The 22,264-nt window shown below is 35.2% G+C and overlaps 1 protein-coding gene across 5 annotated transcripts in view; it reads left to right on the forward strand.

The window, feature by feature from the left end:
- Positions 1–22,264, forward strand: part of npnta (nephronectin a) — a 115,567-nt gene that overhangs the window by 46,967 nt on the left and 46,336 nt on the right. For 3 of the 5 annotated variants that reach the window (XM_056456571.1, XM_056456573.1, XM_056456572.1), the window contains 2 exons: positions 1,911–2,003; positions 16,477–16,569. In XM_056456571.1, coding sequence (XP_056312546.1) covers positions 1,911–2,003; positions 16,477–16,569 — 186 coding nt within the window. The remainder of the gene's footprint in view (positions 1–1,910; positions 2,004–16,476; positions 16,570–22,264) is intronic. The other 2 variants (XM_056456574.1, XM_056456575.1) reach the window with 1 other exon arrangement.

A 22,264-nucleotide genomic window follows, 5' to 3' on the forward strand; every position in this document is an offset into this window, starting at 1 on the left:
CCTGTTTATTTTTCCCCCCAATTTCTGTTTAACGGAGAGAAGATTTTGTCAACACATTTCTAAACATAATAGTTTTAATAACTCATTTCTAATAACTGATTTATTTTATCTTTGCCTTGATGACAGTAAATAATATTTGACTAGATATTTTTCAAGACACTTCTATACAGCCCAAAGTGACATTTAAAGGCTTAACTAGGTTGATTAGGTTAACTAGGCAGGTTAGGGTAATTAGGCAAGTTATTTTATAAGGATGGTTTGTTCTGTAGACAGTCAAAAAAAAATAGCTTAAAGGGGCTAATAATTTTTTTAAATGGTTTTTAAAATATTAAAAACTGCTTTTATTCTAGCAGAAATAAAACAAATAAGACTTTCTCCAGAAGAAAAAATATTATCAGACATACTGTAAAAGTTTCCTTGCTTTGTTAAACATCATTTAGGAAATATTTAAAAAAGGGGAAAAAAACTTAAAAGGGGGGCTAATAATTCTGACTTCAATTGTGTGTATATATATATATATATATATATATATATATATATATATATATATATATATATATATATATATATATATATATATATATATATATATATATTAATTAAAGAAATAAGATTTACTCCAATAGAAAAATACAATAGGATGCTGCAAAAAATGTCCTTGCTCCATTAAACATCACTTGTGAAATGAATTTTGCCTTCAACTGTAATTGTGGTTACTATGATAATGAGTTTAATCTCATCAGTTTGATGTACTGTGTCTGTGAGACACGCATTAATAACAGCATTTATTTTAAATTACAATAAAACATTTGAAGCCAAATGACTCTGTAGTTCCACTTTTTATTAAGTAGCCTTAACTACAAAGTACTTAAATAAAAAAACAAATACAATATACTTACTGTGTTCATAATGTAATGCAGAACACTTCTGGTGCCTTTGAGGTGAGATATGGGTAGGTTTAGGCACAGGTTTAGTAGTATGGGTAGGTTTAAGGGTGGGTTAAGGTGTAAGTGTAATTATAAATGTAATTACAGAAGTAATTACATGCAGGTATTTAATCAGTCATAAGTACAATGTAAAAACATCTATTTAAACAAAAAGTATATTGTCGCAAATTATTAATTTCAGTGTACATATTAGTTAAGACTACTTAATATAAAAGTGGAAACTATTTTTCTACAGGAAATAGTTTGGTGGTCTTATTTGCACTGAAGACCCATATACTGTATATAAAAGATTGTGTTTAGATGCATATATCACTAATAATATTTAAAATGATACTAATAACACTTAAAATATCACTAGGAATAAACCATTTGGCTCTCTTTGTCATAGACTACTTCTTTAATTTGATTTGCACCACCATATCCTAATCTAGCACAATATAGATCGATTTCTCGTGCTGTTATATAGCAGCACCAGGCTTTTAAGCACTGAATCCTCTTGACGACATTGAGAGGAGTGATGGGATTTAGCTTTTGCCTTTTGGAATTGCCTCTGTTTTGAAGATGTCTGAGTTAGAATTGACCCCATATCAACCCTCAGATGCTTCTCCCAGACGAGATCTTAAGGGGCCGCACGGCGCTGGGCTTCCTCCCAATCCAAATGTGAGATGTAATGAGTCATAAAGCAGAAGTGAGCCGGACCGTACACTCTGCATATCCCAGGTTCATTAAAATGACCAAGGCAAACAATGAATTATTGATGTAGGGGGCCGGGCGTTCCAAAATAATGTTTTTGTGCACCTCTCACTACAGTATTCTCAAGGTCTAATTGAACAGACGATTATTTCCCACAGCGAGAGCAGTGGATTTTTTTTCTTAGGCTGTGTTTTGTTACATGTTTTCATGTGTGCTGTATAGACTCTGACATTTGGTGTAAAATGATACTGATAATCTTTTTGCCTACAGCGCTATGTCAGCACGGATGCAAGCATGGAGAATGCGTGGGACCCAACAAATGCAAGTGCCATCCAGGTTATACAGGAAAAACATGCAACCAAGGTAAGAGCTGAAGTGCGTGTGAATCAGCCTGTCTTGTTTAAAGTGCCCTTAGTGTTCTATTTTAAAGCTTGCTGATTTAGTTTCACAGGTTTACATACATCCAAAGTTACAAAACATTGCAGCACCAGCTCTTTACTCTCAGTGTCTGACATGGTTGGTACCAGTGGTGTAGTCGGGGCTATACTAGTGGGACTATTTTCCACTAGCTGTTTGGGTATTACGACTTCTGAGGATCAATAATTGCGTATACCCTTGGTATACTCACTTGTTTTGCTGATTAGACTACCCCTTTAACTGTATACCAATTTTTTTTTTACTCTCATCCTAATTTGTTGCAATTGGTGCATTTTTGTTTAAATTTTGCGCCATTCTCTGCACCCTGACGACCACAGCAGCTGTGAGAAACTTTTGTGGGTTTTTCGAAGCTAACTGAATGATGTCTCGCTGAAACGTTCAGGTAAAATTATAAAACAGAATGGGCGGGTTGGGTGGGTAATACTACACCACTGGTTGGTACAAGTATACAGTATCTCTAAACCCTGCCTACCAAGCTTTTTGATTGGTCAGATCAAGCAACACAATTTAAACGTGGTAACTTTTATCTATTCTACAAAAAAAATCTCTATAGAAATCTCTATGTATGTAAACAATGTAAACAAATCTCTATGTATGTAAACAATCTCTATGTATGTAAACATAAACATTTTCAAAAAAGACGTTCACATGAAACACATAAAAATTATGTCAAGAGCATGCCAAAAGCCACAGATGATGATATATTCTTAACTGTAAAGTCATGTTGGCCAATCAGAAGCCTCAAAAATGCGTTATTTTTGGTTCCGGTTGGCTAACAACATGGTGTATTTTGTTTGCGTCAGCCATTGCAGAGATGCACATTATGAAAACAAGGGAAATGGCGACACAGACAAGCCAAAAACTGGTTTTGTCGACTACACAGACCATCGCATGTTTGACAATCTCACCCTGACTGGAGTTTTTAAAAAGTATTGGTTTCAGTGACCCAAAAATATGTATGGTTGTGGACGAATCACCAAACCATGCAGTTTTGAAAATACCCATGTTCGTGGGCCATGTGCAGAGTAGTAATAAACCTTTTAAAGCACATTGCTTTATTGCCAAGACACATAATCATAATATTGTTTTTTACTGTCAGTGAACACCAAATGGATTGCAAACAGACCTGAACCACAGTGCTTTTACACCGGTAATGTAAACCCGCAGCAGTAAATCAGATCAGGCACATTCAATGTTGAGTAGTGTTGTCACGATATTGAGTTTTGGTACCAATCGATACTGTAATTTTAAAAAATGTCCATTTCCTGCTACCATTTAAGCGATGTTGAGCTCGTTCTTAAACACCACGATTGGCCATTGTGTTCATGTGCTCAACAGAAATGACTGTGATTGGCCATGAAGGTCGTCAGTTGACTGCTGTTCACAGATACAGGGAAACTGGAGCATTTTAAAGCCGCAAAGATCAGCTGGTCTGTCTATGAGCTGACATGCGAACGATACGCCGATGAATCGACTGATCTTTCAAATTATTGAGTGATACTGGAGTAAGTTTTGATAAAAAGTGTACCAGTAGTATCAACACTACATGCTGTATATGTTTAAAATACATTTACAAGTGGTGTGTTCCAAACAAATCACCCTCTTTGTGAAAACAGTCATAGCTGCCATATTGAAGTGTCAAATCAAGTCCACTTTTAGACAACCATTCGTGAAGTTCTCTTCCCTTTTCTCAATGGGATCCCCATTGCCTTTTTGAAGTGCGTTCCACTTCCTCGTCACAACAGTGACGTTCCCAAGTGCTCAAGTGGTTTAGGGCATTCCATTTCCGCCACTAGTGGACATTTCTTTAATGTAATCAATGACGTATATCAAAGGAAATGAGATAGAGGGAATTTAGCGAGTGAAGGATCAAAAGGTACAACTGATGGATACTTCAGGTCCTGTGATCCTCTGCGCAGGGATTTTGTTTGGTGTCACACTCTGCGTTCCTTTCTGAAGGATTCATCCCTATACCCTAATCCCTTCTAAGGGTTTACCCATTTTGGAGGGACGTCTTCGAATGGAACGCTCGTCCGAATGAAACGTATTGAAATTGCTTTAGTGTATTTATCACCATAAGTACACCACCTGACAAAAGTCTTGTCATTGAGACCAGTTGTAAATAATAACTTGACTTCTAGTTGATCATTTGGAAAAGTGCCAGAAGGTAGATTTTTCTGATGAATCATCCCAATCATTACAAATACTGCAGAAGACCTATTGGAACCTGCATGGACCTGAGATTCTCACAGAAATCAGTTTGGAGAAGGAAAAAAATCATGGTTTGGGGTTACATTCAGTATGGGGACGTGTGACAGATCTGCAGAGTGGATGGCAACATCAACAGCCTAAGGTATCAAGACACTTGAGCAGGCCATTACATTACAACCCACAGGAGAGGGCAAATTCTTCAGAAGGATAGCGCTCCTTCTCATACTTCAGCCTCCACATCAAAGTTCCTGAAAGCAAAGAAGCTCAAGGTGCTCCAGGATTGGCCAGCCCAGTCACCAGACATGAACATTATTGAGCATGTCTGGGGTAAGATAAAGGAGGCATGAAAGATGAATCCAAAAAATCTTGATGAACTCTGTGAGTCCTGCAAGAACTCTTTCATTGCCATTCCAGATGACTTTATTAATAAGTTATTTGAGTCATTGCAGAGATGTATGAATGCAGTCGTTCAAGCTCATTGGAGTCATACACAATATTAATTATTTTTCCACTGCACCATGACTTTATATTCTATACTGGACATTATTTCTGTTAAGTGACTAGACTTTTTTTAGGTAAAATAAGCGTAATCTAGAGGCCTTTGCCTTTCATATAAGCCACTTCTGATACCAAATGATCAACTAGTAGTTATTATTATTTGTTGTTCCTAAAACCTGGATAGACGACAAGACTTTTGTCAGGTAGTGTATGCTTCTTCAAAGAGTTACAAAAACATAATGATTTAAGTAAATTAAAGTAAAAATGTAATTGCACATTATTACAAATGGCATTTTAAGTGCACTAAAGTGTTAATAGCAGTCATTAAAATGTGCTTTTTTATTATCACCAAGAAGTCTTTTTAAATAGTGCACTTTTAAGATTTGAAGCCAATTGAAACAAAGCATTCAATGCAATTAAACTTTGCAAGGGGAGATTTTGCAGACCTGCTACATTCACACTGCAAAAATAGCCATTTTTAAAACAGCTTAATAGGAGCTCTGGATGTCAGTGTCGCCTGCTGAACATTGTATTGTCAGTAATGGGCTTTTATATTGAGTGATATAGTGATTTAGGATGTGAGGTTTCCTTAAAGCTGATAATATCTCAATTACTGCCCTAAGAACACTGTAGCGAAAATAAAACGGAGCCGGGGGACTAAATTCTGTCTGAAGTCGTCTCATCAGAAGAACACTGGCGTCAGAGATAACCCCTGATTTAAAACACACATTTCCAAAACTGGCAGACTTAAACAGAGGATTGTGTGCCCTTGGAAGGGAAAAGGGAGAAGGTGTAATTAAAAGACAGGGAGGAAAGGGAAAACAATCCCCTCTGGAATGTGCAATTGAATCTTTTCGATTTTCTCTTTGAGTTGTGGTTTCATGCGGCGTGTGAATTATACATTGACTATCGTGGGGGGAGGGGGGTCTGGTTTTTTTCAGTTGTTTGTGTAATATACAAATGCACATATAGTCAAATGCACGCCTCGGTGAACTAAATTCTTAGTTAAGTTAGTAAGTTATAACTAACGTAAAGTATAGTTAAGTTATAACTAAGTTATAAATCAAACATGTTTAAAATTATTTTAGGCATACTGACTGAATTCTGATGCATTGAAAAGAAAAATCTGGGCTGAAACAAAAAATTCTGCATGCTTCTTGTGTTAGAAATGCTTTCTAACATTTATTTAGTATTTGGTTAAATAATTTAAGTAGTTTATAACTCCAACTTTTTTAATGTAACCCAGAAACTGAATTTATTCACATTAAAAAAAACCAAGCCAGTAAAATAACCACAATTTACTGATAGTAAAATTTTATCGGCTGCGAACAAGTCGAAAGGTGTCATTTTGCTGGTGTTGCCATGCTTTTCCCATTAGCATGTGCATTCCATCCATAGATGAGTATACGGGAAGTGGAATATCCACCGAGCAGAATATTAAGCCAGTTTGATCTTTGTTCACGGTGCATGAAAGCTAGTGCTTTGGTCGACACAGTAACAAACCACCCCTGTGCGGTGCAAGCCATTGAAACGAATGGGTTTTGTAGCGCAGTGCTTTTCGTGTCTGGTTTGAAAGCCGATTCAGACTGTGTCGTGATTAATGCTGTAGTAAGAGTGAAACCTGTGTTTTGAACTGTGGCACCATAGCCTTTTATTTTAGTGCATATTTTGAGAATTTATTCATATTGGAAATATCGATTTCGCGTGATAAATTTTTGGTCGCCGAAAAATTTGGTGCACCTCTAACAGTAACTATTTTTAATAGTTTCGCAATGTATGCATCTGCAATAGTCACATCACAAGATCTGCAATGTAGCGCGTGGAGCCACAGTTCAGAACATGATGTTTTTTACCATAATGGAGCAAAAATGTATCATTTGCATGTGTTTTAAGGCCTGTGACTGTATGAAATTGTCAAGAAAGTTAAATTTTATTGAATTATTTATACAATAAAGACTGTTGAAGTGCTATTTTATGTTTGATTATTCAGTTTCCGTACCTGAATTCATACCAAATTGAGCAATCTAGTGAAGTTGTAGATATCGATGTAAAACAAAACATCGCTATGTCAGATTTTTCCAATATCGTGCAGCCCTTAGGCTGTATGTACGCAAATATTTTTCCACATCCTTTTTGGGTGTGATCATGCATTGGCAACGTTATGAACTAATATGGGAGAGGTCACTGTTATATTTATAAACATTATTATTATTATTATTATTATTATTATTCATTCATTTTCTTTTTGGCTTAGTCCCTTTATTAATCTGGGGTCGCCACAGTGGAATGAACCGCCAACCTATCCAGCGGATACCCTTCCAGCTGCAACCCATCATTGGGAAACATCCACACACACTCATTCACACACATACACTACAGGCAATTTAGCCTACCCAATTCACTTGTATCACATGTCTTTGGACTTGTGGGGGAAACCGGAGCACCCGGAGGAAACCCACGCCAACATGGGGAGAACATGCAAACTCCACACAGAAATGCCAACTGACCCAGTCGAGGCTCAAACCAGAAACCTTCTTGCTGTGAGGCGATTGTGCTAACGACTGCACCACCATGACGCCTACTATCATTATTATTATTATTATTATTATTATTATTATTATTATTATTATTATTATGATTATGATTATCATTATTATTATTATTATTATTATTATTATCATCATCATCATCATCATCATCATCATCATCATCATCATCATCATCATCATTATTTATTTATTTATTTATTTATTTATTTATTTATTTATTTATTTATTTATTTATTTATTTATTTATTTATTTATTTTATTTTATTTTATTTTATTTTATTTTATTTTATTTTCGATACAGATTAGTGCAAACTTTTCCTTCAAACCCCACAAACCATACTTTGCTGGAATATTTATTTATTTATTTTCACAACAGATGATGTTTCTATCAGCATCGCTAGATTGAAGTGATTAAAAGTATCAGCTGGCTTTTTGGAGGTAATGACAGACGACTGTCATGCAGAGGGATGATTTGTATTGCGTGCTTAACTTGGACAGGTGCTGTTAGCGCGAACACCTGGGGTGGCATATTAAAAAGATCAGCTCAAATAATCAAGCGTTTCACTTGCAGCTGAAGTGTTTTTCAATCCGCTAAGTGTTTTCGTTTATTGAAATGATCTACGGCAAAACAATCGGCATGCAAATGAAATTATCCCACACATGATGCCCAATCACTTGTATGTTTTTTTCACTAGATATTGTAATGATTGATGATTGCTTATAATATGCATGATTTATTTTGAATCCTGTGTCAAATCGTTGTCGATATGTTGTGACGTTTGAATCTAGTAATGTGAAATTTGATTACAGATAGCTCTCTATAAGGAGTATTTCTACTTGGTGATGCAGAAACAGTAAAATATCTATAGCTGAAACACTCAGAGCTAAGATTTACAATCACATGTGCAATCCAACAGAGTGTGCATGAGCAGTTTGTGGGTGTATTGATGTGCTTAGAATAATTATGTGTTAAAACATAACATACATGTAGGCTGGAGATTTGCATATTATTGTATTTTATCACATAATACTGTAAATCTTTATTTATTACCGATCAATATTGTAATATTATTAACCATCCATGTTTATAGATATATTGCATGCAGTTTTATACGTTCATTTATACATCTGCTTATTTGTGCATTGCATTAAAGGGATAGCTCACCCAAAAAAAAATGAGTTCTAAACATTTTTTAATCATTTAAGGATTTTTTTTTTCTGTTAAACACAAAACAAGATTTTCTGAAGAATGTTGGTGAAAACAACACCTATGTCAATAGTAAGAATAAAAATACTGGAAGTCAATGGCTGTTTTTTACATGAATATCTTTTGTGTTCAGCAGAATAATGTTTGAAAGCAATGGAGGATGAGTAAATAATGGCAGAATTTCCATTTTATGTGGACTATCTCTTTAATTTGCACTTTGTTGTACATGTAAACCCTATGTAAACCAGACCTTCACATAAAACGAATCCGCCACAAATGATTAGTGCAGAGAAACCGCGATGAGAAACAATGAAAAAGAGCTTAGCGCTTAATCCATGGCAATGAGGTGGGATAACACCCACAAAGCTAAATAGCCAAATTGGGATTTAAAGGTGATGCGTGTCATTTTTTCAATCTTAAAATACCTTCACCTTCATTCATTCATTTTCCTTCGGCCTAGTCTCTTTATTTATCATGGGTTACCACAGCGGAATGAACCGCCAACTATTCTGGCATATGTTTTACACAGCGGATGCCCTTCCAGCTGCAACCTAGTACTGGTAAACACCCATAAACACTCACATTCACACACACACACACCCTCATACACTACGTCCAATTTTGTTTACCCAATTCACCTATAGCATGTCTTTGAACTGTGGGGGAAACCGAAGCACCCGGAGGAAACCCACGCCAACACGGGGAGATCATGCAAACTCCACACTGAAATGCCAACTGGTCTGAAGCAGTGACCTTCTTGCTGTGAGGCAATAGTGCTAACCACTGAGCCACCGTGGCACCCATATATCTTCACATTTCACTCAAAGTTTATTGCCCATAATAACAATAATGCAATTTTTTTATCCTAATTTTCACAACAAGAGTTCAAACATTGAGCTCTCTGGTGCTGTTAAAATATGCAATAGGCCTACATTTTGATATTTTGAAAAATAGATCAACTTTAAAGCGACAGTTCACCCAAAAATGACAATTCTGTCATTGTTTACTTGTTACATAACTCGTTTGAACTACTGTTGAACACAATTGAAGATAATTTAAAGAGTAAACTCATTGACTTCAATATTACTATGGATCTCAAAGGCTGTTGGTTTAAAACATTGTTCAGAGATGTTCCACAAAACACGTTTGTGTTGGGGCAACATGAAGGAGCAGCAAAGTCATTTTTTGAGTGTATGTAATTAAAATGGTGAGAACCTGTTCATTTTTTGGGTGAATCGTCCCTAAATCTAGCTTAGTTGTGTGCATTTGAGATGACACTATTTCATTTGAATCACATTATCAAGGTTTAGCTGGTTAAACACTTAAAGTTGTATCGTGTATATGACAGAAAACCTTGCTGAAGACATTTTTACTTATATATTTGAACATAGGTTGACATTTGTCGTCTTGTTGTTTCCAGAGCCACAGATCTCCCAGGTGGTGTGTAGGACAGCGATTCGTGTAACTCATAAGAGCAGGCGGCAAAATGTCACGAAATATATCTTTAATATTGCATTAAGCCACAAGGTTGTAAAATCACAGAAATTTTAGTCTAATAAATCGACTGCAGGGTGGCACAGTGGCTATTTTTAGCACTGTCACCTCACAGCAAAAAGGTCGATGGTTTGAGTCCTGGTTGGGCCAGTTGGTATTTCTGTGTGGAGTTTGCATGTTCTCCCCTTGTTGGTGTGGGTTTCCTCCGGGTGCTCTGGTTTCCCCCACAGTCCAAACACATGCGTTATAGGTGAATTGACTATTGAACTAAAATTGTCTGTAGTGCATGAGAGTGTGTGAATGAGAGTCTGTGAGTGTTTCCCAATACTGGGTTGTAGCTGGAAGGACATCCGCTGTGTACATATGCTGTAATAGAATCAGAATCAGAATCAGAAAGAGCTTTATTGCCAGGTATGTTCACACATATGAGGAATTTGTTTTCGTGACAGAGCTTCTACAGTGCAACAGGATAACAGAGACAGGACAAAAAACAGATAATAAATATATATATATATATATATTTTTAAATAGAAAAAAATAGAAGTTTGGTTGGCAGTTGGCAACTATAGAAGAATAGTTGGCAGTTCATTCCGCTGTGGCGACCTCTGAAATAAGCCGAAGGAAAATGAATGAATGAATGAATGAATAAATCGACTGCAAAATTTGAAGCGACTTGTTTAGAGCTCCTGCGAACTTCATTAGCATGTTTACTTGCTGATGTTTACTCATTGATACTTTACTGATGTGTGGAATCTGAACTGTGGATTTTCTACCAGGACATAATTGTAATTTATTTTTTTAAGCACGATTAGCATTCGTCTCCTTTGATCTCCATTTTGTCAGCAGCGCCTGCGTTTGCTCTTCACTGTAACATCACTGTCACGGAGATGATATGAGGCAGATGGGCATCTTTGCCCAGAACAAATAAACTCATTAAAGCGCTAATCCATTTAGGAGTGAAGTGACACTGAGCCGCATTCGCTCTCCCTGGATCAAATCAATTTAATAAGATGCTAATTTTCAGCGGGGGTCTCTGTAAATGAGAATCTGCTTACCTGCTGTTCCTGCGGCCAGTCAGGAATCCATTAAGGGGCCATCAAGCATTGGAAAAAATTCTTTCAGACGTCAAGATAGATCTGCTGTTTGCTGAATGTGTGTCTAACAATGCACACTCCAGTCTCATGCCTTTGTTTTTCTTGTTGAATTACCATTTTATTAAGGTGAGCTTCTATTCTGTTTGTGGTTGTTTTTAAAGGTGCCGTAGAGTATATTGATTCAATATGTTAAAATGTACTCTGATATCCACATAGTAGGTATGTCTCTTAAGTAAGTGCAAATATTATATGCTCATTTAAATTACCCCTAGAATGAAAAGCTCGGTTTTGACCATATTTGGAATGGTTATGAATATTAATGAGCTCTTCTCTGATGCTTTGCAGCTCACGCGCACACATAGCATGACACTCTGAAATCTAAAATAATCATACTTTGTTGGCCAAAAAATATTTAACAAAAGGAGTAGACTCTGTGTGTTAAATAACAGTCTATTCAGCTGAATTGGTGGAAAGGTTTATTTTAGCTAGAAGGAAAGGGAGCTTTTAAAGTTTATTGGTATTTTTTCTGTCCAGAAAAATGACAGTAAGAGCTAAGTGATATGACACGATGTATAAATGTGCATTAAACACATACTGAACAGTTTACTTGTGTTTGTTACCTCATTAAAATTCACCATAAACATGTTAAACTGAAAAAATAAATACTGTTTAACAGACTTTATACCTCTTTTGCCATAGTATGCATTGATTCAAAATGTTAAATTGTTCTCGGATATCGACATAGTAGGTATGTCTCATAGGTTAGTGCAAATATAAAAAGATTTGAATGCTCATTTATAACCACATGAATTACCCCAAGAATGAAAAGCTCAGTTTTGACCATATTTGAAATGGTTATGAATATTAATGAGCTCTTCTCTGATGCTTTACAGCTCACGCGCACACATAGCATGACACTGAAATATAAAATAATCATACTTTGTTGGCCAAAAAATATTTTTAACAAAAGGAGTAGACCCCTTGTTAAATGACAATCTTTTCAGCTGAATTGGTAGAGAAGTTTATTTTAGCTAGAAGGAAAAGGAGTTTTTAAAGTTTATTGGCGTTCTTTCAATCTGGAAAAATGACAGTATGAGCTACAGTAAGTGATAGGACATGGTCCATACATGTGCATTGAACACTTACACTCAGCAGTTTAAATGTTGTTGTTGCCTCATTATTAACAAACATGCTAAATCTCACAATATACACATCAAACTGCTAAAAAAATACTGTTTAACAGACCTTATACCTCTTTTGCCATAGTGTGCATTGATTTAATATGTTAAATTGTTCTTTTATATCGACATAGTAGGTATGTCTCTTTGATAAGTGCAAATATTTTCCAGAAAAGGATTTACATACTCATTAAAAACCACACAAATTAACCCTTGAATAAAAAGCTCAGTTTTGACCATATTTGGAATGGTTATGAATATTAATGAGCTCTTCTCTGATATCGACATAGGTATATCTCTTAGGTAAGTGCAAATATTTTACAGAAAAGGATTTATATACTCATTAAAAACCACACAAATTACCCCATACAATGAAAAGCTCAGTTTTGACCATATTTGGAATGGTTATGAATATTAATGAGCTCTTCTCTGATGCTTTGCAGCTCACACACATTAAATAAAATACAGAAGTAATAATACTTTATTGACCAAAAAATATTTTAGAAAAAGGAGTAGATTCCTTATCTTTTGAACTGAAGTGGTAGGTTTATTTTAGCTAGAAGGAAAGGGAGTTTCAGATGTTTATTGGCACTCTTTTACACCAGAAAAATTACAGTAAGTGCTAGGTATGACATAGTGCATAAATGTGCCTTAAACACTTATACTCCGCAGTTTACATGATGTTTGTTGCCTCATTACCCAATATACATGGCAAATTTCACAATAAACACGTTAAACTGATTTAAAAAAAGATGCAGTTAAACAGACCTCTTTGGTGGTGTGAATACATTTATAATCTGTTTTTCCTGATTTTTGAGGTCTGATGATGAACTTTTTGATGATGATAAAATAAATGAGATGTCATTTTATTAACTGAGCGCTCTATAGTGACAAAATAAGAGTCCTACATACATAGATAAACTTAAAATTAAGTTTAAAAAGTATCGTTGTAATCTCATTAGAAAACATTGTGGCCAATCAAACAATACCTAAGAAAAAAGATAACAATAACTGATAAGCCTTTTAAAACTTGTGATCTTTGAGGTTATTAATCAAGTATGTATGTTTTTGCCATACTCATCTCTGTGCATTAGAGATAAATCCCAAGATTCCGTACTCTCACAAAATACTTCAATATTTAAGTATATTTGCATTGCTTCAATAGATAAAACCAAAAACTGTAAATAAATTGTTTGTTATTTCATTACTTTAATTTGGTTGTATTTTTCACCGTGCTTCATGGCATTGGATTTCTTTCTCCTATATGTCTTGTACCTTTATTAATGTACATAATGCATTTCCTGATTACAGTGTTTAGAAAAATAAACACTTAAAGGGATGAAAGTAAAAGGTTTAGAGAAAACGAGAGTATCCTGCGACTGTTTTTAATGCAAGAATCCTTGACTATCATTATACGCAGTCTTCAGGGCAAACATAAAATAATAACTGTAAAATATGATCTCTTTAATGTTGTCCTCTGTTGCAAACCTATAAACTCTGCTGTGGACCAACAGTTCAAAAGCTGTGAAGTTTGCATCATAAATGTTTGATTTTTCTGCAAGCCAGCGGGGCATAATAACTGTTAATGTGTTTTGTTGAAAAGCAAACTTCGTCTCCGTGTTTTATTTTGGAGTGAGAAAGCCAAGCACAGCTGAGGGGATTATATGGAATTCTTTACATGTCATCGTATAATTAGGCTGTAAAGCACTGGCATTTTTCTGAAACACTGCCGTCTCATCTCTTTTTTTTTTTCAGTGTCAATCAAAGACAGTTGTTGGCACTGTACTGGGTATTTTTGAATACACTTTTATATATATACTTTTAATTCCAAGTGCTGCAGTCATTCTTCACTGTTTTTAGGTTTTGGCTTTTGTTCATCACCAATAATAATGTCAGCTGCTCCGGGAGGAAAGAGGTCAGGATTGTTCCGGTCCTGATGGTTGATGCTCATCATGTAATTACACAGCTGAGACTAAATATTCGAGCTTTAATTTTTTATTACATGTCTGACTGAACTACATCTGAAGTTTTTATTAACTGACAAATGTAGCATGACTATTTTCTTTAAAGAAATCAGAACCTCAAATAGACTTAATAATGAAAACACACTGGTATCCAATCTATGGTTTTATATGATTTTTTTCAAGTGAATGTGTATATGTAGGACAATAATATATATATTTTTTCATTCATATAACATAAATAAATAAATAAATAAATAAATCAATAAATAATAAATTACCAAATTACCAAATAAATAAATAAACAAACAAACAGCAAACAAACAAACAAGCAGCAAACGAACGAATGAACAATTGAACAAACAGCGAATGAACAAACGAACAAACAAACAGCAAACAAACGAACGATTGAACAAACTAACAAGCAAACAAACAGCAAATGAACAAACAATCAAACAAGCAAACAAATGAACAAATGAAAGAATGAATAAACAAACAAACAAACAGCAAACGAACGAACAAACAAACAAACAGCAAACGAATGAACAAACAAACAGCAAATGAACGAACAAGTGAACAGCAAACAAACAAACAAACAAGCAAACAGCAAATGAACAAACAAACAAACAAACAAACAAACAAGCAAACAGCAAATGAATGAACAAACAAACAAACAAACAAACAGCAAACGAATGAGTGAATGAACAAACAGCAAATGAATGAACAAACAAACAACAAACAAACAAATGAACAAACAAACAGCAAACAAACAAACGAACAAACAGTAATTAAAAGAACAAACGAACGAATAAACAGCAAACAAACAAACAAACAAATGAACTTGTTCTTATTTTTCAAATATTTCCCAAGTGACGTTTAACAGAGCAAGAAAATTTTAATAGTATTTCCTATAATATATTTTCTTCTGAGAAAAGTTTTAATTTTGACAGCCGCATTTTAACATGTCTCCGCAGTAACATGCATAATCATATCAACAAGACAGGACCTGCGTAAAACAATGGATTAAAAGATCTGTTCCGCTCTCTGTGATCATCAGCACCTCAAGGTTTAAAAACCTTTTAAAACAGTACATGTTTGTGATAAAGTAAAGATGGTAAAATTGCTGTAATTCTTTATCACAGTCACATGTCAGTACAATTATAAAAGAAGACACTTCAATCCCGGTTTGTGGACGTTAAATCAGGTCTATTTTGTACATTAACATAAGTGATGTCTATACAGCAGTGGATATTAACGGGTATCCTGTCACATTTGCCATGCAAAAACAGTGCAGAGTTAAACGCACACGCTGTGTGTGTGTGTGTCCTCTGTGTGTGTGTGACTCATTGTTGCAGAAAGGCTTGAATTAACTCCACAACAAATACATCAAATAATCATTAGTAAAGTTCCCACTGTATACATTACGTGAGATCTGCTTCCTTTATGTCTGTCACTGTGCTGTTTATCTGACGCAGCCGGAGACTGAGACACACTCTGACAGGCAAATGGGAACAGTAGGTGGGGAGAACTAGCATTAAAGGCACAGGCCACAGAAACAGCTACATTGTGTTCAGAGCAGAAAATTCCAATATTCTGAAAGATTTAATAAATAATCTGATGGGTGTTTTGAGCTGAAACTTTACAGAAACATTCTGGAGACACTAAAGACTTCTCTTGAATCTTAAAAAAGGGGTAAAATAGGTGCCCTTTAAATCAAAACCTAATGAGTTTTTCCGCATCTAAAATGTCTCTCTTCTGATGGATCTGTGTGAGAGGAGAAAATATGAATGAATATTATCCAACGCTATCTCATTGTCTGATCTCATTCATACATTTTAGTACGATTCGCACCTCTTCTCATGAGGATTGGGTATATGGTGTCACACCTCTTTTTTAAAAATCGTCAATTTTTGTACGTCTGAACTCATGTGAATTAGCTAAACAACTGAAAAAACATTATCACGACCTACATTTTTTCTTTTTTTAAGCAATCAATCCTATATTTTTCAGCTCTGAATCCATTAAAACTTAAAAGCACAGGCAGTGCCGTCTCATTTTATCGCCTAATTTGCATATCATCTTTTACTGAATAACATTATTATTCTCCTCCTGCAGGAACGAACGCGACCAGCTCAGAGGTGTGTTTTATGACTGTTTATTTGTGTCCTGTCTGCTGTTATCTGTCTGTTTTCCCTCACTCCTAAAGACGAGCAGGGCTTTGTTAGCCCTCCATTATGGCACAGTCACACTCCCGTTTTTGTTCCAATGGACCACCAGCCGATCGCGGCTCCTTCAGAGGGTGAGCTAATCCTCTGCGTGTGATCCCTGTAAAGGCTGCTTACGGGACGCCGCCTGCGTCCGAGTGCATGGTTGCAGTCTGCTTTAGCCCAGCCAGAATCCACACTTTCCCTTCAACAGATCCCCAAAGCCTCCACAGGCATGGCCGGAATGACACAGAGAAAAAGCCGTGCATGCCTTGGCAGAAACACACACAAAGCCTTTAAGAGGCCGTTCTGTTCACCCTGCACTCTTTCTCCTACACGCACACACACAGACTTTCTTTGGCTGTGTTTACACTAGTGTGTTTTTAGCATTTTAAAAGATCTTTATTTGATGCTATATTACTGGATATGCATGCAAAATTCTAAAAGCAGATATTCCATTAATTATAGTATATATATATATAGTTGAAGTCAGAATTATTAGCCACCCATTGATTTTTTTTTCTTTATTAAATATTTCCTAAATTATGTTTAGCAGAGCAAGGAAATTTTCACAGTATGTCTGATAATATTTTTTCTTCTGAAGAAAGTCTTATTTGTTTTTATTTCGGCCAGAATAAAAGCAGTTTTTAATTTTAAACACCATTTTAAGGTAAAAATTATCAGCCCCTTTAAGCCCATTTAAGCCCCTTATTTTTTTAGATAGTCTACAGAACAAACCATCGATATACAATAACTTGCCTAATTACCCTAACCTGCCTAGTTAACCTAATTAAGTTAAGCCTTTAAATGTCACTTTAAGCTGTATAGAAGTGTCTTGAAAAATATCTAGTCAAATATTATTTACTGTACTGTCATCATGGCAAAGATAAAATAAATCAGTTATTATAAATGAGTTATTAAAACTATTATGTTTAGAAATGTGGTGAAAAATGTCTCTCTGTTAAACAGAAATTGGGGTAATAAATAAACAGAGGGGCTACAAAATTCAGGGGGGTAATGATTCTGACTTCAACTGTACATAAAGTAGACATCACTTTTTAAAGTACACTATATATTATATGACTGCAGGTTAACTACATGCTTGGCTGCTCTTCTGTCTGCCGTATACACAACCATTTACTCTTCTGATTTGGATTATAATTTAATAATGTGCGCATTTTGAAAAGCTGCTTTGGAATAATAATTATCATCAAAGTGTTTTAAAAATGAACTTAACTGTATTTAAATTTAAAAAACAGTTTTTTTAGCCCAATTTTGGTCAAGCATGCACAAACCCAACTTCTGGGATAAAATCTTTCATTAAACTTAAAGTTTAAATATCAATTCCTACAATAAACTATTGGCTTATTACCATATTATTATTTTTTTCAACTTTGTTTTTATTGAGTTTAATTATATGACACCCAGCAAACCGTACAGAATATTAACTTATTGATATTTCAAAATGTACTTTCCCACCCCAACATTTGTAAAAAAAATGACATTTAAAATAAATGATAAAATAAAATAAAATAAAATACAACACTATAAAAAATACAAATACATAATATTAGTAATAAAAATAAACATCATTACATTGAATTTTAAATTACAGTCATCTTTCCAAAGACATCCAATTTTTATCTATCCATTTATAAAGCGACCAAAAGGAGACCACACTTTTTTAAAAGTCTCTGCTTTACTTCTGATTATGTATTTTTTGAACCTGCACCAGTGTAAATGCAGCCTGTGTGTGTGAGTCTCTGAACTGAAGCAGGACATCATCTTTTATCTGCTCTCCTCTGCCCGGCTGATCTCCTTCTTTCTCACCGGTCTCCACTTTTCACCTCTTATTTATCTTCTCAGGCTCATCTCCACCTTCCAAACACACATACCGATCTTTATAAAATGTCTGTCATGTTGTTGTTGTTGTTGTTGTTTGTTATTGTTGTTTTGTGACTCTGAGGTAATCTTGCTTGTGATGTTTTTATTTTTTTTATTCACATGTGCAGAGTGGCATGGGCCAAAAGCTTATAGTTATTGTGAATTCTTTAACACTGATCATATCAGTTTGGAAAGGGTGGCAAATTGTTCGTGTGTGTGTGTGTGTGTGTGTGTGTGTGTGTGTGTGTGTGTGTGTGTGTGTGTGTGTGTGTGTGTGTGTGTGTGTGTGTGTGTGTGTGTGTGTGTGTGTGTAGTATGTTTTTGTTCGATATATGTTATCAATAATAACAAAAATAAAATGATTAATATGTATTAAATTAAATGGCAAACGTATATTTATTTTAATACATTTAATGCATTTTAATTACAACCCCAAATCAGAAAAAGTTGGGACAGTATGGAAAGCACAAATAAAAAAGGAAGTAGTGATTTCTAAATTTACTTTGACTTGTATTTCATTGCAGACAATATTCTTTTCCATGCATGTTTTAACAAGACAATGCAAAACCAAGTTCTGCACGTTACAAGGTCTTGGTTGCAGAGGATACAGGTACTTGACTGGCCTGTCTGCAGTCCCGATCTGTATCCAATAGAGAATGTGTGGCACATTTTGAAGCACAAAATGCAACAATAAAGACCCCGCACTTTTGCCCACCTTAAGACTTGTTTGGAGGAAGAATGGGACAAAATTACACCTGAAACACTTCATCACTTGGTGTCTTCAGTCCCTAAATTTCTTTTAAGTGTTGTGAAAAGGAATGACAACATTACAAAGTGGTAAATGCTTTACTAATACAACTTTTTTGAAATCTGTTGCAAGAACCAAAATTGGAATATCTATAAAAATCAGGAAAAACGCATTAAATCATGTTTGTTGTATAGTCTGCAATCAAATAAAAGTCAAAGTAAATTTAGAAATCACTGCTTTCTTTTTTATTTGTGTAGAACATTTTCTGGTTTAAGGTTGTAGAATTATTACTTTTATTAGATATTTCACTACTGATATTAGCTATTACTATTATTAATATTATAAAAAGTATTTAAAACTCAATTATTAAAATATGAAAATATTTCTTCATATAAAATAATTATTATGTCTTGATATATGTTAAAGTTATCATTTTAAATAACATTAATAAATTAAAATATTGTTATTATTAATTAAATAAATGAAATAATTATTAAATTAAATTAGTAATATGATATTAATATTTTAACAAACTAATTGGCTGAAAAAATAATATAGTATTTAATCTTCATTGGTAATGTTATTAAGTAATAATAACAATAAATGGAACATTAAAGTAGTAGTATTTTTTAAACCTATGTATTAATTTAAATAATAATAACAACAATAATAATAATAATAATAATAATACTTATTATTATTATTATTATTATTATTATTATTATTATTATTATTATTATTATTATCATCATTATTATTATTGGGCAGTTAATGGTGGGGAAAGTATACAAAAACTGCAGTTGTAACTTAAATCGCAAATAAAAATGCATCCTGAAAAACAAATTAGCCACCTACCGGCATGCTAAAACTTATTCACCTTAGCAACTGATGCCTAAAACCCTAGCAACCATGCAGAAAAGCACGAATAAGCATCACCTTTAATATTTTTAGATGTTACAGAAAGAACACTGACTGTGATAACTGTGCAATGATGAATGTTTTTAAAGGTTGGCATTAAGAGTTAAATAAACTTAAGCTAACATGTCGTTGTTTTTCTCAGTGTCTCACGTTTCTAACTCAAGAATAGTCTGCGCTCACACCTTCCATATGGTGTAAATGTGTTTAGTCCAGTTTTCAACACCTTCACGCCCTCGCTCTCTCCCTTCCAGACCAGACAATTTAGCCTTTTTTAGCCTGTTTTTATATTTCTTATCATTAGTTTGCCATGTGTTGCAGCTCAGCGCTGTCTCCTGTCCAGTATGGCTATTCTAGGAAAGTGACATTTCATTTCTGCTGTTTTCAGCTTTATTTTGGCGAGCCCAAGGCCAACGAGGGGTTCGTCTCCTCTTCACCTTCCCTCGACAGAAAACACGAGTTGTCTGGTTTTTCCTAAACGCCTTTCTGAGAGTTCAGTTACTGCTGAAGAAATATACTATAGACTTGAAATGTAGAGGTGTTGAGGCTCTGGGATTTTACAGATGATTTGATGTCAGACTGGATACTGTAGTGTGTGAGGGCTGTTTAAAGATTTAGTTTTGAGGAGCTGCAAACCTCATTCATATTTCATAAAGGGAGAGTTCGCTAATAAAGTTCATAGTTCAACGGAAAGATGAGGAGTGGCTGGTAATTTATACTCACCCTCAGGCCAGCCGATGAATGAAGGTGTTTTTTTTTTTACAGAAGAACATTAAAGAAGATTTGTAGCTGAAACTGTGGGGATTCTGTAGAGAAAGTTCGACGTTTCTCAATTTTGTCCCCAATCATTAAGCAGTTGCTGCTTAATTGTGAATTTTATATTCTGCCATCGCGCACATAATCACCACTCAGTCATGCAGATACACGCAAAGTGTCCCATGGTGTGAAAAGTTGATGAAGGTTTACTGTGCATTCACACCGAAAGCAGCGAGAGTGTCAAAGTAGCCGGAAGTCATTCATTTTCAATGAGAGCAGGCAGTGAGGAGTGGCGTGGTGCATCTTCACTGGTGTGGGCATCGAGGAGAGATGAATTCATATCAACTTTATGGTAATGATCTATGATGCAGTTTGGCGGAAAGCAATCAGAATGTAGAAGTCCAACGCTTGAGAAGAGTCCAGAAAACACAGTCCTGTAAACCTGTAAACACACCAGTCCAGTGAGCACCGAGCCATTAGAGTTGTGGCAAAAACATTCATTCATTTTCTTTTCGGCTTAGTCCCTTTATTAATCTGGGGGTCGTCACAGCAGAATGAACCACCAACTTATCCAGCATATGTTTAACACAGCGGATGCCCTTCCAGCCACAGCCCATCTCTGGGAAACATCCATACACACTCATTTACACTCATACACTACGGACAATTTAGCTTAGCCAATTCACCTGTACCGCTTGTGTTTGGACTGTGGGGTAACCGGAGCACCCGGAGGAAACCCACACGAATGAAGGGAGAACAGAAACGCTAACTGACCCAGCCGAGGCTCGAACCAGCGACCTTGCTGTGAGGCGACAGCACTACCTACTGCGCCACTGCGTCACCGTGGCAAAAACAAATAGAAATTAATTCAGAGATGTTTTATAACGCATCACTGAATTTAGTTTTTAACAGCAGATGCCGCTGTATGCTTTACAAGCAGCTGTACTCTGCTTGCATCCAATTCCTTACAAATACCACGTGAACCTAACATAAACTTTAGTTAAGTTAAAAAAGGTTTAATTAATTTCTTATATTCAAGTGTTCACAGTGAGCTGTGTTTATATTAATATCATGACAAAAAAGCTGACTTGCATATGGTTAAAAACTAGCCTAGAGCACTATCTGGGGTCAAAAACTAGCCTAGAGCGCCATCTGTTGTTAATATCTGGCATAGAGCGCCATCTGCTGTTAAAAACTAGCCAAGAGTTTCATCTGCTGTTAAAACTAGCCTAGAGCGCCAACTGGTGTCAAAAACTAGCCTAGAGTGACACCTGCTGTTAAAAACTAGCCTAGAGCATTATCTGCTGTTATAAACTAGCCTACAGCACCATCTACTGTCAAAAACAAGCCTAGAGCATCATCTGCTGTTATAAACTAGCCTACAGCACCATCTACTGTCAAAAACAAGCCTAGAGCATCATCTGCTGTTATAAACTAGCCTACAGCACCATCTACTGTCAAAAACAAGCCTAGAGCATCATCTGCCG

Source organism: Danio aesculapii, chromosome 1 (genome assembly GCF_903798145.1).
Source record: "Danio aesculapii chromosome 1, fDanAes4.1, whole genome shotgun sequence".
Classification (NCBI taxonomy): domain Eukaryota; kingdom Metazoa; phylum Chordata; class Actinopteri; order Cypriniformes; family Danionidae; genus Danio; species Danio aesculapii.